The 19,281-nt window shown below is 42.9% G+C and overlaps 1 protein-coding gene across 1 annotated transcript in view; it reads left to right on the top strand.

The window, feature by feature from the left end:
- The first annotated feature begins 4,224 nt into the window (after positions 1-4,224).
- The window catches only part of LHFPL1 (LHFPL tetraspan subfamily member 1), a 40,543-nt gene continuing 25,486 nt past the window's right edge, over positions 4,225-19,281 (top strand). Inside the window, exons 1-2 of the mRNA XM_036840725.1 lie at positions 4,225-4,606; positions 13,386-13,484. Coding sequence (XP_036696620.1) covers positions 4,225-4,606; positions 13,386-13,484 — 481 coding nt within the window. The remainder of the gene's footprint in view (positions 4,607-13,385; positions 13,485-19,281) is intronic.

Raw genomic sequence — 19,281 nt, 5'->3', positions numbered from 1 at the left:
TGAAGGGCTCTCGTCTGGAGGACAGTGGCCAAGCTGTTCTCCATTCCCTCTGAGGCCCCGACCAAAGGAATTGGCCTTAAGTTGCACCAGAAAACGGTTTAAAATGAGACGTAACAAATGATTCATTGACAGTGAGAGTTGTCAAGCTACTGAGAAAAATTGTAGAGTTCTCTTCTCTAGAGTTCTTTGAAAGCAATATAGATAACTGTTTGACATGTATGGCTTAGGTGGGTTTCCTGCATCTTACAGGTTGAAATGACCTCTATCCATGAGTCTGTGTTAGAATGACCACTGTATCTCTACCACTAGTCTTTAGTAAGAACAACAAATTTAGAACAGACCTCATACTTCCGCCCTGGTCGTTATAACTTTCTAGCCACACTCACTGCCTCTCATACAACTGCTCCCAGAAACAGGCGTGTGACCCATTTAGGAGACAGAGCAACTAAGGGTGAGGGACCATGTAACCAAAGAGAGGGGGTCAATAGCAATTCTATCAATACCTGGTTACTGGACCACTTAGCAGGAGCACCAGGGTGAGTTCTTGGTTTCTGAAATCCAGTGTGGCTCTGTGGCTAGGGATTCCAGGACAGGGAAACAAAGCGATTGCTACATGAAATACACAAGAGGAATAAAGATAGAGTGAAGTATAGCATTGTGTGTGACTTTTATTAATGTGAATGTAAAGAGACTTGGAGAGCCCCTGGGAATGAACTTGGATTGCTTTGGAGGGCTGTCATGAAGGGAGGTTACTCCATTGCAGGTGGTGCAGTAAGTCAAAGCATTTGCTTGAATGCACTTCCCTGTCCTGTACATGTGAACATGTAGCAATGTACATGCAGACTGCACATGGCCCATTGCCTCCTTATCTGGCCACAGGAGAAGCTGGGCTGGGGCTTATTTTGTGAACAGAAAATACTGAGCAACTGGATCCCTGACCTCTCTTTCTTGACTACATGAAGTCAAGCCTATGATTCAGAAAGGTTTACCTTCAAAATATAAAGATTTCATCTCTCCATTATTTAATTCCATGGTCACTTTTAACTTTATATCGTTTAGGTCCTGGAGAGAGAACATGAGAAAATGATCTGTGGCAGTGATTCTCAACCTGCTGTCCATGGACAGTGCTGACTCACCACCCTTCTAGTCCTAAACAGAATGACTAACCCATCCAAGTTTGGGACTTTCCTAGGTTCATCCTTGACAGCCCCACATCCTTCAGTCCCAAGTGAACTAGCTTGGTTGGACATCCTCATTCTAAATGAAAACAGGACAATGAGTTTTTCCTGAAGTTGAAAGTATTTAAATTCTGAAGGCCAATGAGTTTTTCTTAAGCTACACCTATTTTGTTTAAAAGGAATTTTGTAATTCTGCCTTCCTACCTCTTGGTTTCAAAATACCATTTTTTAAAAATGAAATTATGGTAACAGTGGTTGGCAGTCTTGTAGTTTTTTAAACATCCTGCTTTGTCACAGATGGTGATAACCTTATGTCAGAAGCCCTCCTCCTATTTTAGTGTAGTGTAGGTACCACTCACTGATATGGTCCCTTTCTCTGCCTTAAGCTCTCTGCCCTTCTCCTGGCTGTCATACTGGTACTTCTGATCTCAAGGTGATGACATTTGTGGGGGACATATGGGGTTAGTTCTGACTACAAACTTGAAACAGTGAATACCCTGGTCCTGACGGTTACATGCTGCTTAGAGAAAGTGGCCTTCCTCCTACCTTCCCTGTCCTTCCCCTCTAATTCTTTTGCCATCCTTAAACAGTTTTGGCATCATGGGTGGGAAACCACGGAGGCTTTTCATTGAAACAGTTTTGGGGTGATGAGGGAGAATATGGGCGAAAATTGCAGGTGAAGGAGAAGTGGGAAATGATGACTCTGTCATTGAATCACTGTGTAACCTCGGGCAAGTCATTTAGCTTTCTGACCCTCAATTTGCTCATTTGTAAACTGGGGGTACTACTGATACCTTTCTTAGCAACCTAAAAAGATTGTTGGGCAGAGCACATGAAATAATGGGCTTGGAAGGGAACATGATGCTACAGCCAGCAGCTGTTTATCAGCTTGTTTCCTCTCATCCTCTGGCCTGGGCTTCTTCACCAAGAAGTAAGTTCATGAAAGAGGGCTGCTTGCATTTTCCATAATCTTACATGCTCTAATATAGCAAGCAGAGGCATTACCTCATTGCGTCCAAGCGTACCTGCTTTCTAACAGCAATTACTCAAAACTAGTTTCACTTCTCCTGTTGGCTTTCAATCCCTCATCACATCTTTCTCTCATTCCCTCCACTCTCAGGCACAAAGCCTCATTCCCTGGGGCCCAGGTCAGGGCACTCTCTTCCCAAGCCCTAACATTCCAAAGTAAGCACCTGCAATTTATGATCTCTGCTCCCTTCCTGCGCAAAACACACAGCACACAATACATACGTATTAGGAGGGGAATTGTGGTGGAGTGAAAAAAGAGCATTATACTAAGAATCAAATAACTGGGCTCTAGTCCGGCCAGTGTACTTCACTAGTTCTTTACCCTTGGGTAAATCATTTCCTCTCCGTATTTCCATCTGTAAAGTGATAGGGCAGGGGGGTGATTAGCACTGTGTAGTACAAAAGTACTGACCTAGGAATCTGCAGATTGGGTTTCTTATTCCAGTGTGGCTGCTTGCTAACTTGCTCTGTGACTTGGGGAAAATTATTTCCCCCTTTACAAGGCTGTATTCCCCCATATGTAAAACAAGAAGGTTGAATTAGGTGATTCATTAAGATCCCTGCCAGCCTGGAAATTGGATGCTTCTATAAAATGGGTTTCATTAAACAAATATGGATTGCAGTGCCCGCTCTGTGCCAGGTACTGTTTGATGATGGTTATGACAGAGCTCATGGCTGGGCAAGGTCCTTGAGACCCTGAGCACAACTGCTGCTTGCTCCTGACAATGTCCCAAACTGGCAATATAGCCAGTTCCTGTAATTCCCGTGAATTCAGTCCCCCACCCGTGAACCCCTCTCCCACCACCTGTAACTTTAAGCCGTGGTGATGAATCATGGAGAAGTTTCTGAAACAAACCCCACCGTCTGCTTGCTGGAGATGTTCACAGCGCTGTCAGCAAGCTTCAGTGTGGTCTCTGGCTGCCCTCATTGAGAAACAGGCCAGAAAGCAACGGCAGATTAATGGAGTTGGGAGGGAAGTGGTTGATTTTTGACAGAGGGGTCTGTGAAAACCATTTGTGAGCTGGGCTGAGGAGATTAGATCTAAAAAGACTCTCACTGTCTTGAATCTGAGACGACTTGTTCCAAAAGGCACCCAGAAAGGCCCTTACAGCTATAGATCTATGTTCCTGCTGCCAGGCAGGGGGTACCTGATCCATTTCAGAGAGATGAGACGCTTTCTTCACTTTATTCGGCAAAGGACCAGGCAGGTTTTCTTAGTAGACAGCCTAGTGTTAGACAACCCTCACTGGTTGGAAAGGTGCCTCCCATTTTGATTTTGGGAAAAAGTGACTGAACAGTGCTCACTCAGTGATAAGCAAAGAGTATGAGACTAGGCACCCCTTATTTTATTGACCCATTTTAACCTAGCTGATGTAGTACTGTGAAAGGCCACATTAATGCTCTCCTGGACATCCTACCAAGGTCAAATGGGCACATCCTCTAACTCCATGGTGAGCTCTCCTTCCCTCTTCTCCCTTAGAGTAGAGGCAGGCCCTGTGAGGTATCTTCCTTCTTTCTTAACTCTCTGAAAACAACTTGGTTCCTGGCCCTCTTGAGATATTGCCTCCTTCCAGGCCTTCAGGTCAAACAAGGCCATTCCACCAGAAGCTGGGGGGTCTCCAGAGAGCCTTGGTTTGATTCAGACCTCCCTCCTGTCTCTTGTTCCATGCTGGATGTCAAGAGCTAAAAGCTGTCTGCTCAGGCTGCCTTGGAGTGGGCAGAACAGTCACTAATTCCGTTCTACGCTTCTTCCATGGCAGCCTAGAGACCATAGAACTCTGAATCAGGCGGAAGGAAGGGAAGATGGGAAAAGTGCTGGAGAGCAGAATCCCATAGGGACCCAAATGGTCCTTGAGGCAATAATCTTATCCAGAAGTAAGGGCCAAGAAGCACATGACTGAGCCCCAGGACTGGCCAGGCAGATGAAAACTAGGCCAATGGAGCCTACATGATAAGTTTCTACATTTGGCGCTGTGACCCAACTCATCTCCCCATCCCCGCAGAGAAACCTGGGACCATGAGGAGCAGCCTGACCCTGCTGGGGACCCTCTGGGCCTTTCTGTCCCTTGTTACCGCTGTGGCCAGTTCTACCAGTTACTTCCTGCCTTACTGGCTCTTTGGATCCCAGCTGGGGAAGCCAGTGTCATTCAGCACATTCCGGAGGTGCAACTACCCTGTGAGGGGAGAGGGGCAGAGTCTGATCATGGTGGAAGAGTGTGGGCGCTATGCCAGCTTCAATGCCATCCCAAGCCTGGCCTGGCAGATGTGCACAGTGGTGACAGGTGCCGGCTGTGCTCTGCTGCTCCTGGTGGCACTGACTGCTGTCCTAGGCTGCTGCATGGAGGAACTCATCTCCAGAATGATGGGACGTTGCATGGGAGCCGCACAGTTCGTGGGAGGTAAGACGGTGTTGCTGGGATTGGGTAGGTTGGGGAGCTTTGCGGGGGTGTGGGTAGTGCGGATGTTGTCTTATGGGGAAATCCACTCTCAGCTTCTCCCCTTTGTCCATCTCTAGGGCTATGAATGGGGACTCGTTTGAAACACCTAGTCTGGGACTCCCCGAAGTGCAATCTACATCAGGGTTTTATTCACAGCAAGACTGGCTGTTGGCAGAGTTGCTATCTGGTTTTTTTAGCCCTGATTTTCATCACCTTCTTCTCCCTGCAGAGTGCCCATTGAAGAATACTATCCAGGTCTGCTTTCCTGGGGCAGCAACTTATACTCTAGTATTACTGCTCCAAAATAAACTTGACCTCTAAGATCCCTGATCTCTGGTAGTTATCTCAGAGGACCGTGATCTGATAAACACATACACACAGGTGTTAATTACTAATACGAGTTTAATGTACAGTCCTCACCAAAAAATACATCTCTAATAGTGAAATGCTAGGTACCAGGCAGACTGCAGGTGACCACTTATTTGGCAACATCTAAGGCCATTAACAGACTCTCCAGGTTTCCTATGGCCCTGACTCACCCTACTTAGCTTTTCCCTCATCCAGCCTCCCTCTAAATTTAGTGCAGGAAACCTGGATGCTGGCAGTGTGTGGATGGGCTAGGAAAGAGCAAAATGCAAAAGTGGCAGACTGTAGGAAAGCAATGGGAGCAGTTTAATCTGAACGGAGAAGAAAAAGCAAGTTTAGACAGACAGGCAAATGTGTGTGTGAATATGTGAGCTATTTTTTACACCTGGCTGGGGCAGTGGAAAAAAGTGCTGGTAGAACCTATTGCTGAAGTTTGTTGCTGTTGTTCCTAAAGTTTTAGAATCATTATTCATTATCACTGTCATCTCCATTAGCAGCACAGTGTGGGTGCCTGGAGCCAGGAAACTTGGATCCCACTTCTGGCTCTTTCACTAAGTTGCCCTGTGGCTGTAAGCAAATGACAGTGACCTCTCTCTTGTTCACTTCCCTTCTTTCCTTGAATTTGTTCTTTGGCAAGATGGCCCAGATCCTAATTTTCTTTCTTCTCTCCAATGACTGCATTCATGTGGCCTTGGGGTGAGATGGTAGTGATGAGCTAAGACAGTGCTTCTCAACAGGGGCTGATTTCTTACATAGCTCATCCCCCACCAGGGGACATTTGGTAGTGTCTTTGAGATGTTTTGGTTATCACAAATTGGGGAGGGTGCTACTGACAATCAGTGGATAAAGGTGAGGGATGCTGTTAAATATCCCACAATGCACAAGAACAAGACAGCTGCCCACTCCCCAAAACAAAGAAGTATCTGGTCCCAAATGTCAGTAGCGCCAAGGTTGAGAAACACTGAGCTAAGGTATCATGATTTCCTGGCCTTCTTACGAAAAGCACCAGATTCTCTTTGTTGTGCCAGTTAAGGTGATGTTTTCTGTTTCCCTCTTTCCTTAGACTCATTGTACAAAGTTTTAAATTTGAATTCACATTCTAACCTCCCTTATCTCTGAATTTTCCCACTCTTTAGCTACTAATGATTTTCTGGCCACATTGGAAAGTCGTTGGATTAATTTCTCTCTTCCGCTTCAAAACCATGGTACAGAACCAGTTATTAAGGCTGGTTTAAGCCTATGACTTTATGCCCCTTTGGGGGCTCCACAGATATTACAAATGAACCTTAAGTAGGCTCACCTTTCACCTGCATTCTTGGGCTTACTATGGCTAGCTCGGTACTTCTATGGGCACATTATTTCAGGAAGTGACACTTAGCTGGCAGGTGAAAGGGGTGCTCCTTACAACTCGTATTTATAGCCCCAGAGCCCAGTTCAGTGCCTGGCACAGAGCAGGAATTCAGTAATGGTAGAAAGAATGAACGTATGGTTAAGGCAATGTTAGTGTATTTGGGGATAAGTTGGTCATGTGAAAGCTGGGTTCGTTCACATCCTTTGCTTTTTTTCCAGGCTTCCATTCAAGGGTATTAGAACCCTGAGTTCTCTTCTCTTCTGACTTGAGAGTGATAACTTAGCTTCACTTGCTTTTCTAAGAATTTCCAGCAGAGGGTGAGGGGGGACTAACTGTTAGGAATCAGAACGTCAGTAGCAACAGCCTCTATCTGACTCCAAACATTAACACTGGCTCCTACACCCACCTCGCCTCCTATCTTAGGCTTGAGTGAGACTTTCACAAAACGTTTATGGTTCTCCATATAATACATTTTGGTTGACCTCACCTTCTAGGTCCAGAAACTCAAAGGAAATTGTTGAAGGGAGATGTGGGTAGGTAATGGAGATTTAGACACTCATGGACTGAGGGGGGGAGAGCTTTAACTGAGCAGCAGATATCTTACAGGGGCAATAGAAACATCAGTAACGTGTTAATCTCATATGATTCTGCTATTTTATATTCCACATCGACCATTGCTCATAGGAACATAGTCACAGTGTTTACACTTTAAAGTTCAAGAATAAAATACCATTTGACAGTACTCATGGAAAGAATCAAGATCCAAGGTGTGCTACAAGGGTTATCCCTGGGGATATTGGACAGATTGCTAAATTTCTACAGCTTCCCCACCTGTAATACCAGCCAACTAAGTGTCATTCTCATTTCCTTTTTAGCAACTGGTGCCTGTCAAGGTTGCATCAGATGTGAAGGAATGGTGAAGGCTGCCTGAATGTATCATATTTTCTAGGCACCCCTTGGCATACAATCATTATCCAAGGTTCTTCAGAGATCTTGGTGTCTCACTCCTCAGAGATGGGCTTTGCTTGTGGCAGAAAGCCAAGCCTAAACAGCATTTTGAGCTCCGTGGATAAAAGACATAAGAGAAAGAGCTGTGAGGGTTAAGTTTAAGCTTGTTGTTCAGCGGAGGGAAATTGATTTTGTTGCTCCAGGCCTGGCTGCTTCTCGGCAGCTAGTGCATTAACCAAAATACATCAGGGGGAGGAGCCAATTTTTTTCAGGTCTGGTTTATCTCTGCCAGACCCCAAACCACTGAAGAGATGGAGTATCCATTAAGAACTACTCCCTCCCCCTGCCTGACGTTTGTTCCCCAGTTTGGCGGCTGCCCACAGAGATGAGCGGTGGGAAGTGGGAGAGACAGGAAGAAATAAAGAGCTGCTGGCCTGAGTCATACTCAGCAAGGTGACCTGATGGGACCCTTGGGTCCCATTTGCTCCACCTGCAGCTGATCCAGCTGGACAAGTGTAGGGTCCAGAGAGCCTTCCACTGGGACCTTCATGCCCTCCTCTAACCGGTGAAGGAAACATCTGGCCAGGAGATTATTTCAACCCTGGGGATGCTGAGGTTTCTAACCAGCTGGCCCCCAGTCCCTGAGAACAAGGTCATTATTTACATTCCCCTGTGTATACATATGCAAGATGCTTGTGAATTATGCTCTACCTTCAGTGAGAGCTAACCAAAGAAGAAATAGGTGAGAAGTAAATATAAGGCACTCTTGGCAAGAACAAGTGTAAGATCTTGGATCAGGTTCCTTGAGGGAGGCCAAGAATCTTTCTAGAGCAGGGAATGTATCAGAATCACATGGAGTGCTTAAAAAATGCGGACCCAACTCTCCAATCCTCTTTTCCATACTGATATACACAGCAACAGGTGGAAGGCTGCATGTTTTGGAAAATCTCTCCAGTGCCTCTGATGTGTTCCCTTTCCCCAACCCAAGTGAGAACTACCACTCTGGACTTTTTTTTTTTTTTTTGGTTAAGCAGATAGAATTCAACACACCCAGACAGGCACTAATGATTTTCTCCATGGAAGGTCCTAAAGCTACATGCTTCAAGCTGAATGAAAATTGCCACTGGAGACAGATCACTGAGAACTTGATTCAAGGAAAGAGTGCTGTTTTCTAAAAACCATTATCTTCTCTGGAAACCAAGCATTTCCTGGAAAGTCTTCCAAAGTTTCATCAGGCATAATTTAACTTATCCTTACCATGCTGAACAAGAATTATAAAAGTGGCTTTCTGTTTGGGAAATGGTATTTAAAGAAGTTAACCTACTAACAAAAACTCATGTAGCAAATTTGAAGCAGAGCAGAGACTGTGGTCCAGGGTTTCTGACCCTCAGCCCTGGGCTTTATGCACTGATGTCATTGATTTTTCTTTTTCCGTTTGGAGAAGAAATTCTATCACAATGTTTTTCAGAGTGGTCCATGAAGCACTTGTATAAGAAATTTCCTGGGGTGCTTGTTAAATGCAGATACCTTAGTGCCTTTCTAAGCCTACCCAATCGGAACTGATGCCTGGCACTCTGCATTTTACACGGCCTCTCATGCTGATTTATTTTTGAAAGTATAGTATGAAATATTTCAGATATGTGCACCATACAGCTTAAGAAATAGAATATTACCAATGTTGTTGAAATCTCCTTCATACCCTGATAGTATTCCCTTGTTCCCACAGCAAAGTTAACTACTGTCTTGGATTTGTTATTTATCATTTCCCAGCATGATTCCAGTACACACTAACATTTGAAAACCTCTGCTCAGTTTTGTTCATAGTGTTGCTTTTTTCTGAAATTCTGTTTTCTTCCATCTCTGCATGTAAATATCTCTCTCTCAAAGGCCAGGTCAAATGCAGCCTCTCTGCATGTACTTTCTCTCTGAAGCCTCTCCTGATGTACTTTAGAAATCTCTAGCAGAGGCGAACTGTCTTATAACTCTGAGAGAGAATATGCAGTGAAATGAATAGGAGAGTTGAGTGGGAGGGTTCCCTGGGAAGGGAAAGCTGAGATACAGCTGGACGGCAGACATAAATTTTCCACTATGTTTGAGTTGAAGTTGCTACAAGAGCAATACATTGAACAAGCTAATAACAAATTAACCCATACTAGACTTCTGCTCAGGGTAGTAAATTCAAACTACCAAATAGCCATATTTGGACAGATATTTGAGAGTGGGGTGTGACGTGTAACAAGACGGCTGCCCACCCAACAGTTGCACTTGTGAATGGGAGGTTGTGGTGGACAAAGGGGGTTGATAACACCCAGTTGAGGAGGCTTTCCCTGCCCGGAGACAGAGACTAGGCATCTACCTAATTGAGAATGTGCAGTTGGGAGGGGGTTATACAGCTGTTGCGATATGGGGAAGTAGTAATTCTGGCAGCAGGGGGGGGATTGAGGGCAGCTGGGATGTAGCAGCAGGGAGGGTTCTGAGGTCTGTCCGAGATTGTGCGCCCAAAGGTTTGTATTGGCGTTGAGGTTGCCACAAGGGCTGAAGCCGAGCAAAGTGTCTAACTCTAGGCCTCTGTTTGGTCAGAGCAATGAATGAAAACTATCGCAACCGTGTTTCGGGAGGACACTTGGTACGTTTTGTGATAGGGGATTCTTGTGGAAGGAGCAGTTGAGGAAGGGAAGGAGGATGGCAGCCCACTGGTCACCTGCACATGTTCAGTGGGGGAGTAAGTGTGGTACCACACTCGAAGGGGCTTTCCCTTTCTAGAGGCAGGTGCAGTTGGGACAGACTTCTCCAAGGGACATGTGTGTCTGGAGGGGCAGGAAAACCTGTAGTTAGGAATGGCATGTAGAAAAGTAGGAGCCAGGGCTACAGCTCATACATGGCAGGGCTGGGATTTAAACTAGTTTTCTCCGCCACCAGAGCTCCTGCTTTTAATATTTTTAGTGGTGTTTTTCTTAAGTATTGGTACCAGAACCTGAGGCATCAACATCACTAGGGTGCTTTTGAAAGGCATATTCCTGGGCTACAATTACTGAATCAAATATCTGTGGGTGAAGTTCAAGAATCTACATTTTAAATAAGCCCCCAGTCTTCCAGAAGGTGACAGAGCCTGTCACTGGAAAGTGACTTCTATGTTGCTATTTGAAGCACATCTTCATATCCCAAATTCATTAGAACTGTTGGGGACAAATATAATTGAGGATAAATTATCCTGTGACTTCATTTTAAAATAATATGTCTTCTAGGACATCTTTCTCCATCTATGATCAAATGTAATGAATCTTCTGTCAGTTACAGGTCCAATGTCTCCATGAAGTATGTTTAGAACCTACTGTGCTCACCTGTCTAAAAGGCAGGAGGGAGGATAGGGGATGGGAGGTGCGGTAGGGCAGGTTGGGCAGAGCACGGAGCCACATGTGCTGGGGCAAAACACACACCTGGGCAGAGATTCCTGGTCTCTGGCCTGGTGCCTGTGAAAAATTGCAAGATAACAGCTCCAAGCAGGCAGCTTTTAAATCAAGCCCTGTCTTCAGGGGGGCTGAAAAAGGTGAAAGGTTCCTCCTGCCATGTCAGGAAAGGCACTTAGCCAGCACAAGCTCCTGCTTGAGAAGTCAGAGCTCATGCCAGTCCCAGGGATCTGAATGTGGAGGTTGGAATATGGAACTGCTGTTCTTTTATAAACTTGTGTTCTTTTCTTCCTAGTCTGTGTGGGAAAGCTCACTTTTTATTAACTCTTCTCTCAAAGGGTACACACTGAAAGCAGGAAAAGGCTGAGGTTTTGTTTCCAATTTTGTCCTTAACCCATTGTACATACTCTGGGCTTACATACTCTGGCTCATACCTCCTCATATCGTATGATTTCAGTTTATCTGTGGTGAGAAAAAATAGGAGTGTTGTTCCATTGCCACTGGATAAATTCCAGAGCCCAGAAAAGTCTTTTGAGTGACCAGTTTCATTTCCTTTAAGACTATCAGACAGATAAGAGTGTCTTCTAATTTTAAGCATTCCACTGAAGGGAATTTCTAACCTTAATTGGTCATTCTTTTAGTTTCTAAACCCTCTCGCACCGTCAGAAAGTTCTCTCTGTTTTTCTCTTTAAACTTTTCTTGATTTTTCTTTAGGTCCCTGTCTTTTTCTCTGGCCTCACTAAGTATTGAGAACAGCTGGTTGCCATGTTGCTGACAAGCTTAGCGAGTACTTTGAGATCTTCCAAAAGGCTGCAGCTGAAGGCAAAGTGGGCTTATTAGCTTCTCAGAGTGTATATGGAGTCTTCCTCGGTGAGGAAAGAGAAACGAAGGTGAGGCTGGCAGTCCTGGGAGCAGCTTGCTTTTCACTGTCTGGAACCTTTCTGGAACCTCTAAATATGCCACCCAGTCATCATTAATCAAATACCTGCTTTGTGGAGGCTCTGTGTTTTGTGTTAGGTTCTGCATCCACACTCATGGCGGGTGACCGTCCTATGAACTTTGGTGTAGTAGTCAAGTATAGCGTTCTTGTAGTTAGGCTCTCTTGGCTGTAAGCAGCAGAGACTTGCTTGAGTTCTCCAGTGAAAAGGGGACTTATTATAACATAAGAAAAATGGAACTGGAAAGCCATTGGGAAGGACTAGATTCTCTAGCTCTTTCAGGAGCAGTATGGGGTTTTCCCTCATGATGTATCTGCTTCCTACCACTGTGTTCTCTTCTTTTACCAATCAGTTTCCTCAGCTTACCCAGAATTGATGTCTATTCATAACTTTGGACTGAACTTGGCTTTAGCTTGACACACACTTGATTTTACCTCCTGGTGTTTTTTCCTAACTTCTGCTCCATCTGCTAAGTAGCTCAGCTTCTCTATGTTTCTTTTCTTTTTTAAAAATATTTATTATTTATTTGGTTGCACTGGGTCTTAGTTGCGGCAGGCTGACTCCTTAGTTGCAGCAGGCAGGCTCCTTAGTTGCAGCTTGCGGGCTCCTTAGTTGTGACGTGCCGACTCTTAGTTGCGGCATGCATGTGGGATATAGTTCCCTGATCAGGGATCGAAACTGAGCCCCCTGCATTGGGAGTGTGGAGTCTTAACCACTGCGCCACCAGGGAAGTCCAGCATCTGTGTTTCTTGATTAAAATTTCCAGAAACAAAAATCTGGCCCAGCTATTCTCTTCAGAGCACGATATGATGTCATCCATTACTGGCCAGCCAATGAATTTGGTTGCTTTTGTGTCAGATGCCAATGCTTAGTTCAATCCATGGTCGCCAAAGGCACGGGAGAGGTGGTCATAGGTTATAAAATGTAAACCTAGGCAGTAAACAAGAGCTGCGGATGAGGCAGTTGTCCTTAAAAGACAGTGTCAGCAAGCAGACCCAGATTTGTATCTCTGGTCAGAAGAGTAAGGTTATCACTAAGATCACATAGATTTTCCCTGTAGTAACCAAATGACCTGAACAAAATGGAGGTGAAGGCAAGGGGCACAGTGGAAGGTTTTGGAAGCCAAAGAAAGTAGGAGTGCTTAGCATGAAGCTGGAATGGTTTCTCAGAAGAAGGAAGTGTTTCTGGAAGAGGGAGTCTGGTGCCCTGCTCACCGGGAGAAGCCTAGATAACGTGGATGCTTTCTATCGATCCCAGTCTGGCAGCTGAATTCAAGCTACAGAAATCATGACCTAGCTTCGACTAGCAAGGACTGACTTGACTCTTAGAAAAGGCTGAATTGTAGGAAAGAGTAGCAGCCCCTACCTTTTTATTCTTTGTAAATCAGACCAAGATAGAAGAGGAGTCTGGTTGGAGAGGCCAATTCAGCTTTGTAAGTCATTGGCAGAAACATTTCGGCTGTGAAAAGCATACTGGCCTGTCTCAATTCCCAATACTGTCCTTTCTTTGTGAGTTGTTCCCTCTACTATCTACTGCAACTCACCACCTATGGCACAGCAAAGAAATCCTGTTGAGTTGGTAGTGTCATAGACATTTAGGGTAAAAGGGGAAAGGTAAGCTCTGAGTGGAGGAGGGAGAATTTGAGCTGAGCTAATCCAGAGGGAATGTTGGGATGATAGAAGACCTGTTATATTTTTTCTACCTGTGTGTATGCTTTTTTTTTTTTCCAGGACTGCTGATAAGCTCAGGCTGTGCATTATACCCCTTAGGATGGAATAGCCCGGAGATAATGCAAACATGTGGGAATGTCTCCAATCAATTTCAGTTAGGTAAGGTGGCCTGTGCAGGATGGCGGTGATGGCTCAGTGGGAATCTGTTTTTCAAAGCGCTCTTGGAGGGGCCTGTGCTTGCTCGTGGTGCTTGCCTGAGTCTCTCATTATCTTAGCTTGTGGGAAGTGGTGGCTTGGTCAGACTTATGCGGCCTTGCTAATTTACAAGGGTTGAACATAAATTCTACTTCTTTAACCATGTCTCTCCACACCCTTTATGCAATTTTACCCAGAGTCCTGTGACCGATTTGGGACAACCCTACCTATAGAGGGATTCCAAATGCTTGGAGACTGCTAATCCGTCATCCTCTGAATAAATCCTATTCCCTGTTGTATATCCTTCTAGGCACTATTTTCCAAATACAAATCAATAGTATCTCTTCTCGCTCCCCACTGAGGTTATAACAAGAGGTAATTTGTTTTACATCACGCATTAGGAACCTAGGTTAAACACTGGGAACTGTTACTGGCATTTTTACATTGTTACTGGCATGTTAATGACAAGAGGTGTTAAGTATTAAAATGAGTGACAGAAGTAGCTCTGGGCTCTTCTATGGTTACCAACTTCACTGAGAATGGCTTAAGTTCGTTATTGTGAATTGGGAATAGATTGGACTCTCCCTGGAAGATTTCAAAATATTTGTCCAACCTACCATGATGGAAGAGAATAGGAGGAGAAATGTCTAGGATTCCTTGAGTATTCTCAGTTGTAGGAGAGGATTTTGGAACAATGAGGCCACCCATTCCCTGTAGCTTATGCTCCAATACTTCCCTTTTTTCTCTGTGGCCTTAGATTGTTTTTTGAGTCTCACCCGACTCATTTTTGGAGGAAGGAGCTGTTTACTGTACAAACATAACATAACGGAAGGGCTATATAGAAGACGTGACAAATGTAGACCCCGGCATGTTCAGTGTTCCTGGCTCAGGGCAGGGCTGACTGGTAAATATAATAATTCTGCCATAGGTGAAGGAATGAATAAATACTTGGGGGCAGGTGCTGGGTTGTTAGTCCTATAATTCTACTTTTCTAAAATAACAGCTTTATTGACATATAATTCACATGCCATAAAATTTGCCCTTTTAAAGTGTACAATTAGTGGGTTTTAGTATATTCACAAGGTTGTGCAATCATCACCACTATTCAATTCCAGAATGTTTTCATCACCCCAAAATGAAACCCCTTACCCATTAGCAGCCACTCCTCATTCCTCCCTGTACCCAGGCCCCAGCAACCACCATCAATTTAGATTTGCCTGTTCTGGACATTTCAGATAAATGCAATCATATTATAATATGTGGCTTTTTGTGTCTGCCTCCTTTTACTTAGCATGATGTTTTCAAAGTTCATCCATGTTGTAGCTTGTATCAGTACTTCTGCCTTTCATGGCTGAATAATTCTCCATTGTATAGATATAACATATTTTATCCACTCATCAGTTGATGGATACTTGGGTTTTTCTACTTTGGGGATATTATGAATAATACTGCTATAAGAATTTGTGTACACATTTTTGTATGAAAATATATTTTTATTTCTCTTGGGTATGTATCTAGGTAGGCGTGGAATTGCTGGGACAAATGGTGACTCTATATTTAAGACTTCTGAGGACCCTCCAGGCTGTTTTCCAAAGTGAAAACATCACTTTGGAAACTGCATCATTTTACACTTCCATCAGCAATGTATAAGGGTTCCAATTTTCCAACATCTTCACCAATACTTATTTTACATTTATTAAATTATAGCCATCCTAATGTGTGTGAAATGATATCTCATTGTGATTTTAATTTGTGTTTCCCTGATGATCGATTTTGTTGAGCATCTTTTCATTTACTTATTGGCCATTTCTATATATTCTTTGAAGAAATATCTATTCAAATCTTTTGCTGATTTTTAACTGGGTTATTTGCCCTTTTTTTGAGTTGTAAGAGTTCTTAATGTATTCTGGACACTAGACCCCTTTCAGTTATATGATTTGCAAGTACTTTTTCTCATTCTGTGGGTTGTATTTTCACTTTCTTGATGACATCCTTTGAAATACAAAATTATTTAATTTTGATGAAATCCACTTTTATCTAATTTTTCTCTTGTTGCTTGTGCTTTTGGTATCAGATCTAGGAATACAGTATTGCCAAATCTAAAGTCATGGAGACTGTTTTCGCTACTCTGGGTCCCTTGCATTTCCATGTGGATTTTAGGTTCAGCTTGTCAATTTCTGCAAAAAATCAGCTGGGATTTTGATAGAGGTTGGATCAGTTTGGAGTGTATTGCCTCTTTAGGAATATTAAGTTTTCCAACCAATGAACACAAGATGATGTTCCAGTGAGTTAGGTTATCTTTAACCTCGTTTGATGATATTTTGTAGTTTTCATTATATAAGCCTTGTAATTTGTTGGGTGACATATATCCCTAAGTATTTTATTGTTTTGATTATATTGTAAATGGAATTGCTTTCTTAATTTTATTTTTGGATCACTCATTGTTAGTGTATAGAAATACAAATAATTTTTCTGTATTGACCTTATATCCTGCAACCTTGCTGAACTCCTTTACAAATTCTAATGAACTTTTAGTAGATTACTTAGGATTTATTATATACAAGATCACATGATCTGTGAAGAGAGATAGTTTTACATCTTCCTTTCCAATCTTTTCCTTGTGTAATTGCCCCGGCTAGAACCTCTAGGACAATGTTGAATAGAACTCGTCAGAGGTCTAGTCAACATCCTTGTCTTATCCCTGATCTTAGGGGTAAAGCATCCAGTTTTTCACCACTAAGTAAGAAGTTGGCTAGGCTATTTTCATAGATGGCTTTTATTAGGTTTGAGAAAGTTCCTTTCTATCTATTCCTAGTGTAAGCGTATTCATCATGAAAAGGTGCTGGATTTTGTCAAATGCTTTTTCTACACCTACTGAGATGATCATATGTATTTTATTGATTTTCATATGTTAAACCAACCTTGAATTTTTGGGATAAATCACAGTTGGTCATGGTGTATAATCCATTTTATATGTTGCTGGATTCGGTTTGCCATATTTTGTTGAAGATTTTTGCATCTATATTTATTAGGAATATTAGTCTGTAGATTTCTTTCTTGTGACGTGTTGGTTGGATTTTGGTATGAGGATAATATTTTTCTAATAAAATGAGTTGGTACTTTGATTAATGTAAAATGCCAGAGTGAAAAACTGGAGATGTCATTTGCATGTAGTCGTTTGGCAGTTTTCTGCACCAATCAATCACCACCTCCAAGGACCTAGTTCCCAAATGGGCAATTTTGTGTTTGACTGCCTCTGTCCCAAGTTGATGGGCTTCAATCGTGTTTACCACAAGATCATTACTTTTCTCTTCCTTCATTTACTCAGGTTTTTTTTTTTCCCTTTGGTTACCGTTTCCCTCTCCACTGCATTCTTCTCCTTTATTTACCCTTCTCTCCTACACCATATATTTGCCTAAGGGCTCTAGCTCCCCTCTCCTTAGTGCACTGGACACTGTGTTGTTCTGTGAATCTGTAGGGGTGAAGGAATTGAAGAATCTTGCTTGAGTGAAGCCCTCCTAGTTCCTTTTTTGAATCACTGTCACATCCTTGCAACTCCTTGTGTCTCTTATTCCTCTGGAGCCCACATTTGCTGCCCATATTCTCCAATTGCATGCCTGTATATTAGCACCTTTCTGGTTAGTACTGAAAAAATGAGATAACCTGTGCCATTCCTGACCCATTTCTAGTCAGCTGCCCAAACATACATGACAATGACAACTCTATTAACAGTTGTTCCCTTGCAATATAGAGGTGCTAGGAGCAGCAGTAAAACTTGTAGTAGAATTAAAAAGAAATCTTTTATGATGTGATGGGAATGCCAAGCTTGTGAATACCAAGATTTGGGAATGCAAATGCTAGAAGTACAGCCTTTCTCCTTAGACCTTTCTTTAATACCCTGGAGATTCTGGCAGTGTGGAAGCATCCTCACACACCTTAGATATTAAGAGGATAGATGAATGAAATAGGAGAAAAGTACCGAGTGTCCAGTGTATAGGCCTTTATTCCCTTTTCCTTGAGAGGCAGCATGGTATACTGAAAGATCATAGAGTTTGGAGTCAAAGATCTCGGTTGGTATCCAGGCTCTGCCATCTTTGTAGTTGTATGGGGTAAAGTCACTTGATATCTATGTCTCAGTTTCCTTCTCTGTAAAATGGGGGATACTAATAATACCCATATCAGTGTTGTTGTTACGGTGAAATAAGAAAAAGTATATTGAAGTAGCTAACACAGTGTTTGACTTAAAATAGATGATGGGCTTCTTTAATAGACAGCAGAGTAGAATGTGCTGGGGGGTAGACTGGGGGGTAGAATGTCAAATGATGGCATTACTTTGATTCTGCTGTAGGCTCCGTACCCTCCTATGTGCTCTGTATTTTGGGAAGGGAGAGACACAGAGCCAAGAAAGACATGGACCCTACCTGAGGAACAAAGCTTCTTACCCTGAGTGGCTTGAGAGAGATGAAGGGGATAGGGAGGACAATAGAAGCAGGCATTTCCAGTCAGGGAAGTTGATTCTTAGAGTAAGTAGATTTCTCACTCTGATACTTTGAATGGCCTCCTGCAGCCTCCAGTATGAAAGGGTTACACCCATGTCTTCAACTCCTCTTTCCCTAGGTTTCCCAGTCAAGTTATCCTAAACCATCCACAGTTATGATTTTTAGTCCTAGCCTGAATTATCAAATATATGACTTGTATTAAGACAGCAATCTTGATATCTGTGTTGCATTAGAGATAACCACAAATGCTTTGATACTCTTCCCATATAGAGGCCAAGTCAATCTCTACCCTCTGTCCTCCGAATCTGGGCTGGCCTACCTACAACTGCTTTAATCAATACAGTATGGCAGAAGTAACATCAAGTTTATTCTAGGCCTAACCTCTAAAGAACCTGTAGTTTCCATGTTGGTTTCTTGGAGCTCTGAGCCATCATATAAAAAAATCTGACTACTCTGCTGGAGACCACATGGAAAGTCTTGGAGATACTTGGAGACAGAGAGGCCCAGTTGAGTCCAAACTTCCAGCCAAGGCACCAGACATGTAAGTGAAGCAGTCCTGGACCCTCCACACTAGCCATATGAATACCACTGAATGACCCTTGTTGATGCCAGTTGCACTAGAAGTATTGCTCAGCTGAGCCCTGATCAAATTGTGACTGACAGATTTATGAAATATAATAAAATGATTGTTGTTTTAAGCTGCTATGTTCTGGGAGTGGTTTGTTATATAATAATAGACAACCAGAAAAATGCCAATTCATATACATACAAATTTAAGATTATTATTTTTAATCGAAAGTAATTTATGTATGTGACAAAATAAAACAGTACATAAAGCTTGAACATGCCAAGTCAGTCTTTTTCCTGACACCAATACCATTCCCCAAAGAGACCATTACATTCCTTTTGTATCTCTCCAGAATTTTTCATAAATGTAAAAATATGTGTTTCTATGCATATCTTTATTTTGTCCAACCAAAATCATATTATGTATCTATCTGACTATCTAGCTATCCATACTGTTCTGCACTTTGCATTTTCCACTAACCAATATCTCTTGAAGAGCTATTAACATTTATAGATCTCCAGCCTATGTTTTAGACACACCCTAATTTTTCCATTGTAGGAATAGCATAAATTCCACGAGGGCAGGGATATTTGTCTGTGAGATTAAGTAGCTTGCCTAAGGTCACTCAGCTGGTAGAGTGGCAAAGCTGGGATTCAAATTCTAGAAACCTGGTCTAGGTAATACCATCCAATAG

The sequence above is a fragment of the Balaenoptera musculus genome, chromosome X (genome assembly GCF_009873245.2).
Source record: "Balaenoptera musculus isolate JJ_BM4_2016_0621 chromosome X, mBalMus1.pri.v3, whole genome shotgun sequence".
Taxonomy (NCBI): Eukaryota; Metazoa; Chordata; class Mammalia; order Artiodactyla; family Balaenopteridae; genus Balaenoptera; species Balaenoptera musculus.
The sequence above is the reverse complement of the archived record's forward strand: the minus strand, read 5'-3'. Positions and strand labels throughout refer to the sequence as shown.